Raw genomic sequence first — 20,497 nt, forward strand, 5'->3', positions numbered from 1 at the left:
TCCTTCTCCTTCTTCTCATCCTTCTCCTTCTTCTCATCCTTCTCCTTCTTCTCCTCCTTCTCCTTCTCCATCTTCTCATCCTTCTCCTTCTCCTTCTTCTCATCCTTCTCCTTGTCCTTCTTCTCATCCTTCTCCTTCTCCTTCTTCTCATCCTTCTCCTTCTTCTCATCCTTCTCCTTCTTCTCATCCTTCTCCTTCTCCTTCTTCTCATCCTTCTCCTTCTTCTCATCCTTCTTCTCATCCTTCTCCTTCTTCTCATCCTTCTTCTCATCCTTCTCCTTCTTCTCATCCTTCTCCTTCTTCTCATCCTTCTTCTCATCCTTCTCCTTCTTCTCATCCTTCTTCTCATCCTTCTTCTCATCCTTCTCCTTCTTCTCATCCTTCTCCTTCTCCTTCTTCTCATCCTTCTCCTTCTTCTCATCCTTCTCCTTCTCCTTCTTCTCATCCTTCTCCTTCTCCTTCTTCTCATCCTTCTCCTTCTCCTTCTTCTCATCCTTCTCCTTCTCCTTCTTCTCATCCTTCTCCTTCTCCATCTTCTCATCCTTCTCCTTCTCCTTCTTCTCATCCTTCTCCTTCTTCTCATCCTTCTCCTTCTCCTTCTTCTCATCCTTCTCCTTCTCCTTCTTCTCATCCTTCTCCTTCTCCTTCTTCTCATCCTTCTCCTTCTCCATCTTCTCATCCTTCTCCTTCTCCTTCTTCTCATCCTTCTCCTTCTCCTTCTCCTCCTTCTCCTTCTCCTTCTCCTTCTTCTCATCCTTCTCCTTCTTCTCATCCTTCTCCTTCTCCTCATCCTTCTCCTTCTTCTCATCCTTCTCCTTCTCCTTCCTCATCTCCAAGGGCATTTAAATTAAAGGTACAGTGTTCTGCACTAATTTAAAGGCTCTCTGAAGCCTAGAAACCCTTTTTATAAGTTAACTTCGTAGCGAATAAATTCGCATCGAATCAAATTTCTTCCTGAAATTCGGCGAATCAGCCGAATCGAATTTTTGAATAATTCGCTCATCTCTAATAAAGATCTATAATGTCCCAAACACACAAGCTTTGTTTAACCACTCTAGTCCTGGAGCCATTTTTTTTTTTCATTTTTTTGCACACATGTTAAAATGCACATTTTAGGCCTGAACATTAGTTAAAACCCTCAAACAACATAAATATATTCAGAAAGAAGAGACCATGGAGAATAAAATGGAGGTGGTTGCAATATTGCACATTGGCGCAGTGGTTTATCAAACCCGTATATTAAATATTACCTTTTTTTTGTTTTGTTTTTAAGTACAAAAGATGGGGTTGTGCCACGTAAATAGATGCCCAGTATGTCAAGCTTTAAAATTACTTGCACTTGCGAAACACCAACACCAATTACCCAAAATTTTCCATAGACAATGCTTTAAAAACCCCTACAGGTCATTAGTTTGAAGTTAGCCATAAAAAATGGACCTAGAGCTATTGTTCTCACTGTGGTGTGCACAGATTTATATAACATGTGTAGGGCAATAGCCATTTTCATATATAGGTGCCCCAACACTTGCGTTCAGTATATATTAGGGGGTAGGTGGGTTTTTTTAATTTATCACTTTAAAACTGTTTAAAACTATGTACATCTTTATTTCTGTCATATAGGAGACCATTGTGTGATAGCATATAGGTTGTGATAGGTACTCTATGTAGCACCCTCTAGTGTACAGTTCCGTAAACTTGGTCTGGGTAATTGCTGTGAGTTCAGCTTAAGGTCAGGCTGAAAGGCTCTGCACAGTAGGCCTCTATCGCCTATCCCTAGTTCTAGAGGTCCATGGAAACTTCTAGAAGCTAGTGGGTGGTACAGAGGTACAGAGGCAGGGATCTGAATATTTATGAGGGTTTGGCCAATCCCCAGGCAGGAGGCCTGGCAGGGTGTTAAGATGGGCCCATAAATATTGAAGAGCCTGGCCAGTGAGTAGTCTGATCTGTGGTCAGATGGACGATGGAGTGCTGAGCTGAGAATCATAAAGCCTGGCAGAGGACCCAAGGGAAGGGAGGCTCTGCCTCCAAGATGGACCTGAGGAGGGAAGGAGAGGAAGCTGGGATCTTTAGTACTCTACAGTCTGATTCAAGAGACACCCAGTCTAGCATGGGAAAACTAGCACAGCAGTCTGGCCTGAACAGCAGTGTTATGCAAAGCAGCAGGATACAAGGGACAGTGTGAGTACATCTACACCCCAAGGGCCTACAAGGGAGAAGGCTGCCAAATGCAAAATCCAGCAAGCTTTCATAGGGACAGTGTCACAGCTAACCTAAATCCCTTGCTCTGGGACACTATAGAGCTCCTAAAAGAGGAACCTTTGCTATTGATCTTTTAGAGACTGATGCTATTCCGGAGGAAGTAAAGTCCAGGATCTGCATATTCTTGTGTAGATAGAGAAGGAAGTTTGTCTTCAGATTGTTCTACCAAGTCAAGTTGGGCATCCCATATTCCCTTATCCCTATCCAAGTTGTGTTCGCCTCAGTAAAACAACAAAAGCAAGCCCATGGGCTGGTCATTGACTGCGGATCCTGCAGCCAGCAACTCTGCTGGGGACCCCCCACAGTGGTGGAATGCCAGGGCCCGGGTGAAAATGCATCCTTTGCAAACCTAGCAGTTCCACCACTGGCTGCAATGATTACAGTGAGCTAAAACTAAATGTACCTAACCCAGATATTACAACCACATTGATTACAGTACGTCAAACTAAATTTACCTAACCGGGCATCCAACTAGGATGATGCTACATCTGCAACACTCTCTTTAACTTAGAGCTGTCCCTGTGGTATTTCTTGTACTACTGCAGAGGTTCTCAAGCTTTAGAGTTGAATGAGGGCTAGTGTCATTCAACCCACTTCTTCTGAGCCCAAAAGAGTATGCTCTGGGCCAGCGTCATGGATCCACCTCAACCTGTGACAAAAGAGTAAAGGAGAAGCAGCATAGTGATAATCTGTGTCGGTCACTCTGCTTTCTCCTCCTTTTAATATGCTCCTTTTCAGTATGTAAACTTATTGGTTCCTTGTGCAGCTTCTCCCTCTCTCACTCTGAGGTCTGCTGTGCAAGGACTACAAGAGGCTGATATTGAGTCAAATTTAGGTTCTTACACTTATTGCATTTGAAAATATCCTATGATGATGTATTAATGAACACAAAGCTGCATTAATTTAGGCCTGTTACTGTATATCTACCTGGAGTTTAGATCTAGTTCTAATTCTAAATTATCTTTAGATTACAATTATGTAATTAAAGAAGAAGATCACCTTTTGTAACATGTTACATTCATATTCAAGGTGTAACATGTTACGATCTAACCAGCCCCCGCTCCTCCCGCTCCCTGCTTTGAGGGGGATCCTCCTAATACTCCCCCCGCCCCCCCCCCCCCCCCCCCCCGCTAGCTGTCAAATCAAATTTTTAAAAAAGTGGCTGTGCAGGGCTCTGCCCGCCCAGCCGTGTCACTCATTCATAGCAATCTGTGAATGAAAGACTACAAGTCCTGGCATCCTAAGCAGCTGTCAGCTTGTGGTCCTCAATGTACTACCACGGTGCTGTTGAGCGCCGTGGTAGTTTGTTGATCCTTCCTGTCAGTATATCTGCTTTCTCATACATCCTGTACGAGCAAGCAGATATACTGACAAATCTGCAGGAGACCTGCATGACACCAGCAATCTACTGATCGCTGGTGCAATGCTTTACAGGCTTCTGCAGACAAAAATAATAAATGCACATTTTTTTACCTGCGAAACAATGTGCATTTATTATTTTTTACTAAAAGGTGAACTTATCCTTTAACATAATCTAATAAACAATAGTTTAGGTTCAGGACACAAAAAAAGTCATACTTTAATATATTTATTTCTACTTAAACCAGCGCAAAACCCACAAAGCAATATAAATAAATAACCCAGCCCATAAATAATATTAATCAAAATACATTGTGACACATAAAAAATAGTAATAATTAAAGTGATTTAAAAAAATTTTCTGAAAAAAAATCAGTGACAAATTCAAAAAACAGTCCCGTGAAAAAACTGTATTTTCATTGGATTCTTCTGTGCCAATAATACCTCCACCATCCACCAGTGCAAAACCAACATGAACCGCACTCACCAGATTTTTGGTGAGTAAAACGCCTTTCAGGGATATTAAGGGCTCCTGGACCCTTTTTTATAACCTCCAAATATTGCCTCCTCTAAGATATAGAAACCTCCTCCGGTTACTCCTCTCACCGAATCCACCAAAAATCAGGAAGAAGAAAAAAAGACCATAGCGTGATACCGTTATAAATTCCAATCTCAGAAGAATTTTAACCAGACCACTCACATTTTAGTAGATAGTAACCAGCATTTTATTGAAGCAAAACGATCTTTCTTTCATGTAAAAACGATTTTCCAATTTCTGTATAGAGACCCCACAGCCAGGTATACAGCAGGATAACAGACCTCAGATGCAGCCTCATTCCCTAGGCAAAGATGGCCCCTTGGAACGCACCGCTCGGTGTGCGTTCCACTCACCGGAAATGACATCAGACGCTGGGACGGCCAGCCGGAAATACGTCAACGCGTTTCACCCCACCCACAGGGGATAAAAAAAATTTAAATAATAATCATGAAATAACTTACAATCAGGAAATGCCTGATAGCATCTTTTACTTTGTCTTCCACCAGTGCAAACTGAGTCATCTTTATGTCACAAAAGTTATATAAGATATATGAATATAGTCAGTGAATTGTTTCATATTTAGACATAACAGATTGAAGGAATGGATCCTGTATGAATTATTTCTTTCCAGATTGTCCTGCAGTTATACCTCGCTGTCAGTGGGGGGCTAAGCCATATAAGGGGACCCCAACCCTGCTACATCTTCCTCTGCAGCACATCTACATCCATCACACCTACCAGCCATCCAAGCCATGTTTATCCTTCAAAGATTGTAGTGCCAATATGCGTGGTATGCAGAAGTTCCACCAGGAGGACCGTGGATGGGATGACATCGGTTACAGGTAAAGGTGGCATTTAACCAGAACCCCTTTTAGGGGATTATTTTTCACATAGAAAAAGAGAAGTGCAAGTTGAAAGCAAGAACATTAAATAAGTTAATGCCAATCAAATACAAAATCAATTTTTTAAAAATTCAAAAAAGATAAAAATGTGTCCAAAATAACATAGATATTGTAACTTTTTAATTTAAATCACGTGTCATTCATGTCATGGTTTGCTGATAGAAATAGAGGGCTCTGTTATTTTTGGATGTTTGCATGGTTTATGAGCAAAAGAATGTTGAATTTGCTGTAATCAAGGCAACCAATTATGTGTCATCATTCACACACAAGGACAAATCAAGATTCGTTAACTGTTTTAGAGATATTCTGTGTCTTCTTACTGAGTGGTGGATGAGTCTGGAAGGAGACTGCCGCATATTGTAGACTTCTCCTGGCCAATCAGTTGTTTGTGCAGTTGTGACATGTAAGTGGTATGTTGTACTCAGGGGCGGACTGACAACTCATGGGGCCCCCAGGCAATAGGGGATCATGGAGCCCCTGTGTCCTTGCCCAAACTCACAAAAGCCTATGAAAATAATTCCAGGGGCATCTCATGGGCCCCCTACTGACCCCGGGCCCTCAATAGGGGATCATGGGGCCCCTGTGTCCTTGTCCAACTCACAAAAGCCTATGAAAAAGGTACCAGGGGCATCTCATGGGGCCCCCTACTGACCCTGGGCCCTTGGGCAGTGCCCGAGTTTCCAAATGGTCAGTCCGCCCCTGCTTGTACTAGTTCTGGAGGGCAGTTAAACGTCTAATAGCGGCAAGGCTTATCTCCACCAACATATAGGCCCCCCTCCAGAAAAAGGCCATCCTGGCTTGGGGGAGCCTGGATGCACCATCTCATTTCCATTTGCTCCCTTGGGCACCTTGATGTGAAATGTTGCTGCATTCAAGTGTCTTCCAGGGCTCTCAGCAGTCACCCTGCTACCACTAATTTGCAGCAAAACATCAGACTTTTGTCACCTTCATACCTTGTTCCTTGTAGTTATGCAATTGCTCTTGTCCTTTTTAATGTTTTTTTATGCAGTATACATGTGGCACTGTGCTTTCCTGGAAATATTTCTATTTTATTCTGACCTCCTTCCATGATGAAGGGTTGTGGTATATTAATTCAAAATGTTTGTTGGTAACCATGTTTTGTCATATAATTCAGTGGGCTCAACATTTTCTAAGCAATGGGCCACTTTACTGTCCTTCAGCCTTTGGTTGGGGCTGGACTGTGGCCAGTGGGAGTAGAAAATGTTTTAGCATTACTGCCCCATCATTGGTTTTAATGGGAGGAATAGTGCCCCATTGTCGATATCAGTGAGAAGAATAGTGCCCCATTGAAGCTGTCAATAGGGGGAATCATTCCTCATCATTGGTGTGAGTTGGTGGAATAATTCCCCAAAGGCCAGATAAAGGTAAGCAAAGGGTCACATCTGGCCCCAGGCCGCAGTGTGAACACCACTGATTTATTTGATAGTGTTCTGAGCATATTTTTGTTTTTACATAGCCTTATCATTATAAAAACAATGAGATATGGCCAAAAAGCACCCCTTCCTCCTGCCCCTGTCATCAGCAGTTTTCTATTACAGCACCTACTGTAGCACCCTCCCCCTGCTGAACAGCCAAAGGCAGTCATTTGTTTTGTCTGCACCACAGTGCTGCATGCATTTTCCTGCTCAGTGACTCAGACACAGAAAAGCAGGGAAAACAGCAACTGTAAATGTCTAGGTTTACCTTAAAAATAAATAAATAAATAACTGCTCTTATTTTGCAGGTAAAAAAATGTGCATTTGCTATTTTTTTAGAAACCTGGAAAGCACTGAACCAGCGATCAGCAGATCACAGGTGCCATTCAGGACTCCTGCAGACTGTCAGTGTAATCTGCCTGCCTGTGCACTGTACAGGCAGGCAGTTTCACGCTGACAGGAAGAATCAATTAACTACCACTGCGCTCAACGGCGATAGGGTAGTTCATTGAGAACTACAAGCTGTTAGCTGCAAAGGATGTTGGTACTTGTAGTTCATTCATTCACAGATCTCTGTGAATGAATAACACGGCTGTGTGGGTGGAGCACCGTATGGCCACGGTCTTTTCAAAAAGTGACAGCAGCTGGTACGGGGAACTTCTCCCATACTGCTGTCACACCAGGTGCTTTGACCCCCGAGTGGCTGCAGGAGCCTGAACATGTTACATGTTCCACCCAAAAAGCAGATCGAACATGTAACATGTTCCTGAGGGTGAACTTATCCTGTAAAGTGGATCTAAAGACTGCAAATAATTACCTTTCCAGCAATGGTCCATTATCCACTAGACCCCTTGTCAGCACAAGCTTCTTCCAGGTGCCAGTCTTCAGCGGTCTTGATTGGCGTGGGGTGATGCAACTCCCATGCATGTGCAGGAGCTATTCCACACTGGCACTGTCCTGAAAATGTAAACTGAGCTGTGGATGTGCAGCTCTGTGTACATTCTATAGAATATTGCAAGCAGGCAGCTAAATATATTTTATTGCAACAGAGATATTGCATGTCTTGTGTGATAAATAGCCTACCTAAGCTGTTTTTTTTGTTGTTTTTTTTTTACTTTCGTTCTGCTTTAAAGCTCCACTCCATGCACCAGCGCTGCCAACATGCACTTCCCATCTGCAATGGCTAGTTCTGCTTAGATGTAACTGTCATTTTGGGGCAGTAAAGGGTGATAAGCTATGGAAGGTGCACAAGGTAAATGAGGTGCCAAGCTCCAGCCTAGTACTGGGAGCTCTATATCTGTAGCTATGCAAATATCTACATTTGTAATGTCCCAAGTTACTTGAAGCCCAACTCTGAGCCTCCTCCCACCCTCCTCCTCCTCCCCCATCTTCACATTGGAGCATCCCTTCACCAATAATAAAAATACCTTTATTTCAAGTGTCTGCTCCGGTCCGCTGACGTCACAGGTCTTCTTCATCCTGTTTTTCCTCTATGCTGGGTGGATCCTAAATGCCAGAGAGTAGCTTAAAGTAATGTTGTGGAACCCCTTTCTGCAACATTCTCCTGTGAGTACAGGGGAAGGATGGAGCCTTAAACTCCTGGGCTCACAGTAAGTAGTTTGTATGATGCTGGGTGTCAATTTATCTACAAGAGGAGCAGCACAGCATCACTGAAGCCTGCAGGAGTTTCTGAGATTAGGTAAGTAAATTAACCTGGTATTTTTATTTTTACAAGAGGCTGTGTTCTGAATTATTTTGTTTCCCAAGTGTAGCCGCGTACGTAGCTAGAGAAAGAGAGTGATTTAGGACACTGTGCTGCAATGCACTCTGTGCTCCCAATGGACTTCAGCTGAATGGGTTAATTCGATTTTGGCTCCATCCACCAGGGGCAGATGACAAGCAGAAGGAGCTCAAGAGACTTGATGGTGGACAGCATTAAATCATGGGAGATGTAGTGCAGTGGAGGGATCATGCTATGGGATTCAATGGACTATAGTTCTACAGTTCCCAATGCACGGGTATAGAGAGAGTGAGAGAGAGAAAGCTGTATTTTCACAGGCTGAATACCAAGGGCTTTCTTCTTTACTGAAAGAAGACTGAGGTGTGCACATTCCCTAGTAAACGTGCTGAGGACTGGAGTCTCTAAAAGTAGATCCAGAAGTGAGCTGACATCTGTTTCACTAGCACCAATGAGAGGACACTGCGGTCATTAACCTGTAGCTGCTAGCAGAGAGACTGAGCACTGAGGGACTGACTGTCTAACTAGCAGCATTATTTACTGCATGCAGGCTTTTCTAGGACTGTACTCATGTGCACCACCATAAAGACAAGGCCCGAATGCTAGCCGGCTGAAGAACTAGGGCTAAAGACTGATCACTCAGATAGCTGCTTCACAAGAACCCTGCCTATTGTCCATAATAGGTGGTACTTCTTTAAGGAGTTTTACATTTCATCGCTGCTATGCATACAGAGTGCACTCTGAAAGTGGATAGAGCCTACGAGTTACAGAGGAGTTATCACAGTATTGCTTATTATTGCTGTTACTGTTTTCTTATGCTATTATTTATTGATGATTTTGTGGATTATCAGGTTTAGTCTAATTTAACTGTCTAGAACTCTATTCTGTGCTTCTACAGCCTAGTGAACATATTGTCTATTTTATTGTGATTGACCTAATCCTTCACTTACTCATTTTTGTGCATACTGCTATTTACTGCAACCCGTAGCAATATATTGGGTTAATTTACCACTAACCAGTCTGGTGGCTTATTTTTGATACTGAACCTTAATTTTGTGAAGGGTATCTATATTTGTGCTCCAAGCAGCAATGTAGTATCCATTTGCCTAACCTGGTGCATCAGTGGCTCTGAGGCTGTCCTCAGAGTCAAGGTAGAAGAACAGAGAATCCAATCTACCATGCGGCTCCTGCGGGGGTAGCGCTACACAAGCTAGGCTTGAGCTTTAAAGAAGAACTCTTGGCAAAGTCTTTATTTTCCCATGCAGTTGGGTTGTGCCCGCATTCCATGGGTTAACTTCTTGTTTTTGTCTAGGGGATTGCAGAGCAGAGATATACTTATCTAATCCACCGATATCCCCTCACCCACATGCTAGCAGTCTTGTGAATAGACTGTTTTTGACGTCATCGCGCCCATAGACTGGCTCTGGGCGTAAGGACAGCAAAAGCAGTCAACCGCTGGACATGGGGGAGCACTGTTTTCCGGAGGATTGAAGGATCAGGTAAGTATAGTTTTTCCTTGCGCGCCTGGACAAAACGAGCAGTTAACCCATGCAGTGTAGGCACAAAAAAATAAACATTTTGCCCAGAGTTCTTCTTTAACTTACTGGGTCAGGTACATGAAAGCATGGCCCCTCACTACCTGATTTTGGGAAGACTGTTTTTTTTTGGATTCCCAACAAGCCCCGTTCCTAATATACACTAGAACGTGATAACATACTTTTAAACATTTTTTAGAGACATGTAAAACCAATTACTGCACAGAAATTGATTAAGCAGTCTCATTAAAATATTAAAAAACAGGTAGTGAGGGGCCATGCTTTCATGTACCTGACCAAGTCTACATTGGTAGTAATGTTTTTAATGCCCAAGAATAACTTTGATTGTTGTCACTCAGACTTTTGGGCCCAGTGCAGTGAATAATGACTACTGAATGGATACACATGAATAATTTGTAATTGCTCTGGGGATTGGATCATCATTTTTACCCCATCCTCATTTCTTCCTCTTCTTCAGCTTTGTGGCAGGATCTGATGGATACCTATATGAAGGACGAGGGTGGCTCTGGGTGGGAGCTCACACAAAGGGCCACAACTCTATTGGGTATGGTGTGAGCTTTATCGGCAATTTCACAGCCTCAGTTCCTACAGGTCCCATCCTGAGCCTAGTGAGAGATCGCTTCTTGAGCTGTGCAGAGACATCTAAGTATATCACCTCCAACTACACTATTCAAGGCCACCGACAAGTGGTAAGGACATCCTGTCCAGGGGATGCCCTCTTTCAAGAAATCTCTGCCTGGAAGAACTTCAAGGTATGAAGAGCCACATAAAACTTTCCAGTATACTTAATAAACACCCTAAGCACTTTTAGTGTCCAAAGGTACTACATAACTCCATTGAAAGCTCACAATTAATATCTCAATACGCATGTGAAAGATTAAAAAAAACGGGGATCTGTTTGTTTTGGAGACTTCTCTATAGCAGATCATAGGAGATCATAGCTGTACAGGTTTACCTGAAAGCAAAAAGCAACCATAATTTTACCAACAACAGGAGCTTGACATTTGAAGCTAAATTTCTCAAGAGACAAGTCTACCTGACATACAATTAAAAATTGTACAGCATTGTCTGTGCGTACAATACTTATCTGAAAGTCCATCTCCAGGCAAATACATTCTTCTACCATTCCTGCAATTCGTTTACAATTTTTATTACCTTCAGAAGCTGACTTATACCATACCATAACATAGGAATTAGTTGGTGGAGGAGTGGACTAAAGGGTGGTGGTGAGGGAGTGTTAATACCCAAAGTTCAGTGTTAATTGCTTGATGTTTGCACATTGTGCATTATTGTTATCATGCACAGTTACACATGTCATGAAAGTGTAACACCCTGGTCACATCAAACCCGACTTTGAAATCGTGCGACTTACAGTGAAGTCGCACGATTTCAAAGTTGGATGAGATGCCAATTTCAGGTGCGATTTGCAAGACATCTGACACAGATGTCTATGGAAATCACACCAAAAGTAGTACATGTACTACTTTAGAAATCAGTGCGGCTCCGACCAAGTCTGAACCGCACAGATTTGACCACTGTAATTGCGGACAATTGGGTGAAACTTGGCATACGATTTGCAAGTTGCATGGCACGCAAAACGCATGCCAAGTCGCACCCGATGTGACCAGGATGTTCATCTTTATTTTTACTCCTGTGCACACTTCTAGTTCTGGGCATTCACTGTGACTGACACCTACAAGTGTAAAATAATTATTAATGTGACCTGATCACAGGTCTCAGACTAGGAGAGGCGTAGCCTAGCACTGTACCTTTCTCTCTGTGCACAGTGTATGCAGGATGAGGAGGCACAGGGGTTGATTTACTAAAACTGGAGAGTGCAAAATCTGGTGCAGCCGTGCATGGTAGCCAATCAGCTTTTAACTTCAGCTTGTTCAATTAAGCTTTGACAATAAAAACTGGAAGCTGATTTTACACTCTCCAGTTTTAGTGCATTAACCCCGCAGTGTTAAGATGGCATTACAATGTGTAAAAAAAATGCATAAAAATAAAAGGTTTGACCAAAGACTGTTAAATGTAAAACAAAATTATTTGCAGCTAAATGTTCGGTTCTGTGTTTCTGAATCAGCAATCGGCTTTCAAATAAAAGTAATCTAGGCAGCTCTACAGATGCCTGATCACTTTCAATGGATCGTTAACATAACACCACATCCACTCCCTAATCTCTTCTGTGACTAATGAACCCAGAAGCAACATGTATTATGTTACTTCTGGGTGAAGATCTGTAATTCTCCGGCTACTATAGCCAAGTAAGCAGCTAATCAAGCATGCTCTATGCTTCATTAGCTCAAGGAGAGAGCGGAAGAGACATTGGGGGTCTACTAGATCTGTTGCACCTGATGCCTCTATAAAGAGGGCCTGTCACCTGCTATTACATAGGGGGGCTCGTTAGCCCCTTGTGATAGATATAAAGGTAAATGGCCACGCACATGTAAAATTAAAGCGGAGCTCCACCCAAAAGGGGAAGTTCCACTTTAAGGACTGCTCCCCCGCTCCCCATTAAGGATTGGTACCTTTGGGGAGCGGGTACCCGAATTTGACAGGTAATTGCTCCCACTTCCGGTCCGATCGTGGAAGGTGTCCTCCCTCCCAGTAGTCTTTTGGGACACAGGACAGGTCCCAGAAGACTACAAGACCATTCATGAAGTGCAGCACTACTCGCGCATGCGCAGTGGGCACCCGGGTGTGAAGCTGCAAGCTATCACAGCCAGGTGCCCACACTGAAGATGCCGGCCTCCTGGAATACAGGACGGCCGGTAAAACGAGCTGCAGGGGGCACACCAGGGGACCGAGGGAAAGGTAAGTGCAGGGGTGGACTGACCATTTGGAAACTGGGGCACTGCCTGAGGGCCCGGGGTCAGTAGGGGGTCCCATGAGATGCCCCTGGTACATTTTTCATAGGCTTTTTTGAGTTTGGGCAAGGACACAGGGGCCCCATGATCCCCTATTGCCCAGGGGCCCCATGAGTTGTCAGTCCACCCCTGGGTAAGTGGCTGTTTTTTAAAAGTCAGCAGCTACAGTTTTTGTAGCTGCTGACTTTTATTTTTTGATAGGTTGAGTGGAACTCTGCTATAAGTTGTCCCTTACATGTAAGGTATCACCATGAACATTAGGGTGCAAGCAATAACTCTAGTACCATCATTTGCAGTCAACTCTAAACTGATGACCTGTAATGGCTTTAAAAGTGGCACCAATAGACGATTTTTGTGATTTCATGGGCACACTCAATTTTAAGCTTTGACGTGTTTGGTATATATTTACTCAGCGCAAGCCCATCTTTTATATGTTACCAAAAATGTTATATTGTATTGTGTTTGCTTGCACTAAAATTCATTTAGATTTATTTTTCCCTGCTTTTAAAAAATATAAACTTTTAGACAAATTAGAGTTTTTATTAGTTTAACTGTCACATACAGATAAATTTGGTCTAGGTGTCAATGACCCCTGGTTAATATTGTAGTTTCCAAAAATGGAGTGGCTAACAGGTGACACTAATGAGTTGTGTTCAATTTAATTAGATTTTTTTTATTTCTTTCATTTACCAGTTAATGAACTGATGCCTTCTATACCGTTTTGTTAATTATGTAGAATCTTTATTTATAAGCAAACATTTAATACAGGGTGCCTGAAAAATACACAGTTTTGCTCTGCATGCTGGGCTTTCTAGTCAGCTCAGCACTTGTTAACTGACAAAAAATCCAGACAAACACTGTCTCTACTTGTGTCAATGAGAGAAGGTATCCCTCCTCTGATCATGTAATGCCAGCACCAGGGGCGGACCGACAACTCATGGGGCCCCCGGGCAATAGGGGATCATGGGGCCCCTGTGTCCTTGCCCAAACTCAAAAAAGCCTATGAAGAAGGTACCCGGGGCATCTCATGGGGCCCCCTACTGACCCCGGGCCCTCGGGCAGTGCCCGAGTTTCCAAATGGTCAGTCCGCCCCTGGCCAGCACTGAGCAACACAGATAAAAGTCTGGGAGTCTGGGTGCGTTCCTGAGTAAAGTCATGCGTTAGGCTTCTCATTCAGTTGCTATGCTAACTGGTGATGTCTGAGTGGGGGGTAAAGTTGCAGGCTGTGGAGGGGGAAAGCCTCCGACTCCAGCAAAAGTGTCAGTAGTGGCTAGAAAAAAAAAAAACTAGAATACTAAATTAAAGGGTAACTCCACTTTCATGGTAAAAAAAATAGCAATTATAAAAAATAATAGAGCAATAAAAATATAACAAATTATCTTTCCTTTTCAGACTGCGGCACCATAATATATTTAAAAATGCAATGCAATATGGCAACTTGAAGGCATTCTGAACAAAGATGGTGGACAAAATGCCCCCAGAAATGTAATTTCATGCTTGTATGACAGGCTTACTGATTTCCCAGAAGTCTGCACTAAGTTAAAAGTCATATTTTGGGCATCTCCTGCAACAAAAATGTAATTTGTGGTAAGATACTCCCAAAGAGAAATCACGTCTAAAGGGATGCAGAGCCTGTGGTTTTCCTCATTAGAGCTCTGCAAGTATAGCAGATGATTCATAATTATGAAATCACTCCCATTCACATCCATTTTGCACATGGGCACAGATAGACAGTTAATTATTCAGAATACCAAAAGCTAGGAATCTGCAACAAAATTTGTTAAAATCCTTGCAATGTACATAGATCACCCAGAGGGGAATGTTTTTTCCCAGCAAAAGTGGAGTTACTCTTTAACCACCTGCCGACCGCAGATAGCCGAATGACGGCTGCACTGCGGCCGGCCAGTTCTGGGTGGACGTCATATGACGTCCCCCCAGAACGCGCTCTCCTGCGCGCCCCAGGGGGCGCGCACCCGGCGATCTCCGTGATCGCTGTGTCCTACGGACACAGCTGATCACGAGATGTGGTAAAAGGCCGATCATACCGGCCTTTTACCACGTGATCAGCGGTGTCCAATGACACGCTGATCACAGGGAAATGCAAGTGCCAGTTCTCGGCTGCACTTTCCTCACGCTGTCAGATCGTGAGGAAAGTACTGCCGAGAACCGGCAGTTGTCAGAGCGGGGATCGGCACCGATCATCAGGGCACTGATGATCAGTGCCCTGATGATCGGTGCCCAGCAGTGAGACCCGCAAGTTCCGCCCAGCAGTGCATCCACTAGCTCCGCCCACCCGTGCCCAGCAGTGCACCCACCTGTGCCACTCTGCAGTGCCACCTACCTGTGCCCAGAAGTGCCACCTACCTGTGCCCAGAAGTGCCACCTACATGTGCCCAGCAGTGCCACCCACCTGTGCCCACCCACCTGTGCCCACCAGTGCCACCCACCTGTGCCCACCAGTGCCACCCACCTGTGCCCACCCACCAGTGCAGCCCAGCAGTGCTGCCAGTCAGTGCCACCAGTCAGTGCCCAGGGGTTGTGCCAGTCAGTGCCACCAGTCAGTGCCCAGGGGTTGTGCCAGTCAGTGCCCAGCAGTGATGCCAGTCAGTGCCGTCTATCAGTACCCATCATCAGTGTCACCTATCAGTGCCGCCTATCAGTGCTGCATATCAGTGCCGCCTATCCGTGACCCCTAATTAGTGCTGTCTATCAGTGCCGCCTATCCGTGCCACCTCATTAGAACTGCCTATCAGTGCCCTTTAGTGCTGCCTATCAGTGCCCATCAGTGCTGCCTATCAGTGCCCATCAGTGCCACCTATCAGTGCCCATCAGTGCTGCCTCATCAATGCACATCAGTGAAGGAGAAAAAATACCCGTTTGAAAAATTTTATAAAAGAAACAAATAAACTTTTTTTTTTTTTCAAATTTTTTGCACTTTTTTTTTTATAGCGCAAAAAGTAAAGCGCCCAGTGGCGATTAAATACCACCAAAAGAAAGCTCTATTTGTGAGAAAAAAATGATCAAAATTTCATATGGGTACAATGTTGCATGACTGCGCAATTGTCAATCAAAGTGCGGCAGCGCTGAAAGCTGAAAATTGGCCTGGTAAGGAAGGGGGTATAAGTGCCTGGTAGGCAAGTGGTTAAAAACAGATTGATTCCAAGCAAAGAACTACAGTATGTGCTTCATGCCTGCAGTGTGTACTATGGTGACAGGAACTTTTTAGCTATGAAATTTCATGGTGTGTAACATATCATTTATTTTCTTTCCAGGAATCCTGACAATGATATTTTCTCGGCAGTCAATCATATCTAACACATCATGCACTGCATTTAATAAAAATTTCATGATAACAATGTGTTCTGTGAATTATGTCAGATGTTTACCACAGTCTCACCCGCCCCTCTTCGTCATGAGCCTGAGTTGCCGAAATATATTCTGACACCACAGGTTGACTGTTATTTGAAAAAAAACTCCAAAAAAGTCTATTTCCTGTTGTGAGGGTAGAGAGTTTAGGGGAAAGACAGATCACAGATAGACGGTAATAGACAGAACATTGGGTTGTAGATAAAGGACACTGACAGGACGGGAACCAGACATTTTGAGTGCAGTCTCATAAATGTGCAGGGAAGAAAGAGAAATTGTATGTGAGCTGGATGGAACTGAAAAGACATCAACTACCATAACATGCTGAAGAGTAGGTAGAGGCTAAAGTGTACTTTAAAGAGGACTGAGACTTATATAAAAAAAACCCATCAATCTGGGCTGAGAAAGACCTGTGCTACATCCCACAGCCATTACCATTATCTGAGGCACAAGATGGTGGAACCTTGTGAAGACCTGACAGACCAAGAGTCTAGCATTCCAGAACTCAATCCTTTGGGCAGCTATCAGTGGAAAGGCAGAAATCGCAGTGTGTGGAACAGGTTCCAAGATTGGAGAACTTATTTTAGTACCCAACATAAACCATCCACAAAAAAGCAGCTACGTCTCTTTGGGAAGTCTAAGCCATCCAATGAATCGAAGAAAGGGAGCTTTGCACGTTACCTGGGCTCAGTCTCGCTGCCACAGAAAAGGAGGAAGAAGGACATAACTGAACCAGTTGAGGTGACTGAGGGTAAGTAGAGAGGGGAGATGGGAGAGGAAGGATTCCTTTATAGTGATTTAGGGCAATGAGCTTTACTGGTGCTTTAGTAACACCCCAATAAACTGTTAAAACAAGCAGGCAAAAATTGAACATAGAAATAGAATACTGTCACCATTTTTGATGTATCAGGCAACCAACCTCAGTTTTTATATGTCTGCAGATAACCCTGGTAACCATTCAGTAGGGAAGTTGGGCAGGATCAAACACTTTGCTCTTATGTTATCACACTGCAGTCTGCCTGCACTTCTTTGCTTGAACCCCTCTCTACAGACATGAATGTGTACATATGGCAGAGCAGTGTATGCTGTTTATGTAGTGGAATAGACTGTTTTACCTGAGAGCCATCAGATCAAACATGTATGTCCAAACTGTCAAGCTATATCTATAGTCACCTTAAATTGTTTCTTTCAGTATAATAAAACTTTATGATAAACTGCAAAGAAGACTTTGAATAGTCAGTTCTAGGAGTGTTAGTTTCCTAGTCCAATATTGCCCTTAGTGTCTCCATGTTTTATCACAGTTATGTAAAAGTTTACTTTAGCGGGGTTGTATTCAAGATGTGCAAAGAGAGATCACACAAACATTTGTAGGTATAACATTTAATTAAATAAGGACAGGTCCCACTCACTTACGTGGTGTGGCACAGACCATCAGACCAGATGCATGCATGATGCAGCTATGGAGATGAGCCTGAATATTCCAAGTTATATCTGTAGTATATTGGACTTGTGTGTAAAGAAATAGATAACCCTCATTGCAAGCAACACAACCTTTTAAAGACTTGGCTAGTTTGTAATGACATTCATTTGGTAGGAAGTCAGCTAAGGTAACCAGGATATTGTGAGCAGGGGCGGACTGATCATTTGGAAACTCGGGCACTGCCCAAGGGCCCGGGGTCAGTAGTGGGCCCCATGAGATGCCCCTGGTACCTTTTTCATAGGCTTTTTTAAATTTGGGCAAGGACACAGGGGCCCCATGATCCCCTATTGCCTGGGAACCCCATGAGTTGTCAGTCTGCCCCTGATTGTGAGCCAACTTTATTACGGAAATATGAATTTCCCCATCATTCGATCAGCTGGTCCCCAAGTTATTGTGCTGTAATCATGCAAGGGGAACCACAGAGTGCAGTGGGGGACCAGGAAGTCAACATTCCTGGGGGGTTTGGATCCTGTGGGATCTTCAGCTTGTGGTTTCTATGCACTGCTACAGAGAACAGCTGTGTGGGCAGCAGAAGTGAATATTCAATTTTCTTTGCAGGGAACTCCTTTATCATACAGGTTTATTTTAGGAACAGAGTTGCTTTAATGCTAGATATTCAAAAAGGATATGGAGGATCTACAAAAAATGCAGAAAAGGGCAGCCAAACTAAAAAGGAACATGGAGAAGTTCAGGTATGAGGAAAGATTGAAGTGAATTTATTCTCTCTTGAGAAACAGTGATGAAGGGAGGACATGATAGCCACGTATATTTAGATAAGAGGTCTATATAGAGAACTTGGGGTTGAGCTATTGACTTTAAGGTCATTACAAAAGAAAAGGGAGCATTCTTTATGTTTGGAGGAAAATATTGAACCTCCACATATGGAAAGGCTTCTTCACAGTAAGAGTTGTTAAATTGTAAAACTGACTCTCTCAAAAACTAGTTTTGACCAGCTCAGTAGATTGTTTTAAAAAAGAGTTGGATACAATCCTAAATACACAAATATAACTGGGTATTAGCATTAGTTATGAGACTATTGAGATTATTGATCCAATGGATTGCCTTTGGGAGATCAGAAACTAATGTATTTTTTCCCCTGCAGCAAAATGAACCATGCTTTATATGGATTTCTTTTGCCTTCCTCTGGGTCAAATCTGGATAAAATCTGGGTATAAGGTTATTTATATGGAGGTTTTCCATTTTTTTCTATTGGTTGAATTACATAGTTACTGTACATAGTTAGAATGGCTGAAAAAAGACAAACGTCATAACCCTACACCCACAGTTGATCCAGAGGAAGATAAAAAAACCCAGCAAAACATGATCCAATTTGCTCCTGCAGGAGAAAAAATTCATTCCTGATCCCCCGAGAGGCAATCGGATATTTCCTGGATCAAATAGATGGACTTGTGTCTTTGTTTTCAACCTGAATAATTATGTAAGAGTCAGATTTTGATCTTTCAGATCAACAAAAGTTACCTATAGGCATATAAAATAATGCTATGTCCCTTGACACTACACCACAGGTGAATTTCATTAATCTGACAGATCAAACTCTAACTCTTGGTTCATATCTATGCGGCCATACAGGCCACGTTTTGCATGGGCACGAGAGCCCATTCATTTGAATGGACTCCAGTGCCTGTGACATGCAGGGAAGAAGTCCTTGCACTTCTTTGGATAACGCAGCCCACGCGGGAACCTGGATTACCAGTATGGTTGCGTTTTCCAGTGTGGGTGGCGTGCCATTAGAACTAAAGGCACCTGCCCACAGGTCCGCATTTCTCTGTGCGGTTCGTTCGGCTGCACGGATTTTCGTGCGGATCCGCAGTTGCACCACCCGCACAGATGTGAACCTAGGGTAATGGTGTGTGGCCAGATTCACGGTTTCTGAAGACAGGCTTTGTTGATGAAATCTGCATTTTGCATTTGAATTCAGCTGCATTTGACCTGCCTTGACTCTAACAAAAACAGACCCCGAACAGATCTTCAAACATTGTAAATGTAGTCTCAGACTGGTCATCACCATTAAAGAAATAGGAATATGAAAGCTTACATTATGGTGTACTTCAAATGCAAGGAGACTGCAGGAGATCAACAGCCCTGAGATACAACAAAGGATGAAAAAAGGTCAAAATAAGTATTTTAATTACAAAATTCATGGCTATTATATATGATGAACAGTGCTTTTGCAAACTATTTGTGATTCAGTAGGTCTACATCTTCTAAATCGACTTAAATTATGTATTAAACACATTTAGAATAGGATTCAGCTGTGTCTTTTATATCTATGTGGAGGTTGGCTTTAAATTACAGAACTGTAAGATGACAAAAATGTGACAAACACAAATGAAACAAGTACACTGAAAGTAAAAATGGATATGTTACAATACATTATAGTATTTATTTTAAAAATATGAAGGCGATGTAAATGCTGGGATTTGTAGTTCTCATAACAACCAGAAGTTTCTAAGTTGTGCACGCTATTTGGTAGAATAAGCCTGTATCTGATAGAACACATTAAACATCTCTGTATCTTTCTGTTTTGATGAGGAAACATACTTTGTCAGCAGCTCTGCCATAGACACGGTGTGGTTTCAGTAGCGGAAATTTGAGCATGTTTCCTGTTCACTTTGGTCTAATTCTGACATGCAAATAACATAATGCTTTCAGACATCTTTTTATGGTGTATATAATGTTGTCTGTGCTGGAAAGCCATATATCACCATGTTTCTGGACAGCATTATAGAAAGAAACCCTATGTAACGTGATTTCTAGCCTGATGCCACATAGATTTGTGATGATCATTAGTATAGGTTAAACATATCAGAACAAGTTTTTCTAAGTGATTAAAACATTTTGCATTGTTTTAACACTATTCCTGATTGAGATTTTTTTTTCAGTTCTTTCTGAAACTTTCCAGGAGGGATGAAGCTCATTACAGTTGGTTTAGGGTACCAGTGAGGTCTGTGGACTTTTATCACTTTTATTTA

At 42.9% G+C, this 20,497-nt stretch overlaps 2 protein-coding genes across 3 annotated transcripts in view; both read left to right on the plus strand.

Annotated features, from left to right (window-relative positions):
- PGLYRP2 (peptidoglycan recognition protein 2) overlaps positions 1-16,014 on the plus strand; it is a 36,177-nt gene extending 20,163 nt beyond the window's left edge. For both annotated transcript variants that reach the window (XM_089661258.1, XM_089661256.1), the window contains 3 exons: positions 4,788-4,998; positions 10,246-10,540; positions 15,931-16,014. In XM_089661258.1, coding sequence (XP_089517384.1) covers positions 4,788-4,998; positions 10,246-10,540; positions 15,931-15,939 — 515 coding nt within the window. In that variant the 3' untranslated portion in view covers positions 15,940-16,014. The remainder of the gene's footprint in view (positions 1-4,787; positions 4,999-10,245; positions 10,541-15,930) is intronic.
- Positions 16,015-16,125: 111 nt separating this feature from the next.
- RASAL3 (RAS protein activator like 3) overlaps positions 16,126-20,497 on the plus strand; it is an 81,026-nt gene continuing 76,654 nt past the window's right edge. Inside the window, exon 1 of the mRNA XM_089661255.1 lies at positions 16,126-16,775. Within this exon, the coding sequence (XP_089517381.1) occupies positions 16,478-16,775 (298 nt within the window). The 5' untranslated portion in view covers positions 16,126-16,477. The remainder of the gene's footprint in view (positions 16,776-20,497) is intronic.

This window comes from Staurois parvus, unplaced genomic scaffold, assembly GCF_062004578.1.
Source record: "Staurois parvus isolate SC_StPar_1 unplaced genomic scaffold, SC_StPar_1.0 ptg001328l, whole genome shotgun sequence".
NCBI classification, from domain to species: Eukaryota; Metazoa; Chordata; class Amphibia; order Anura; family Ranidae; genus Staurois; species Staurois parvus.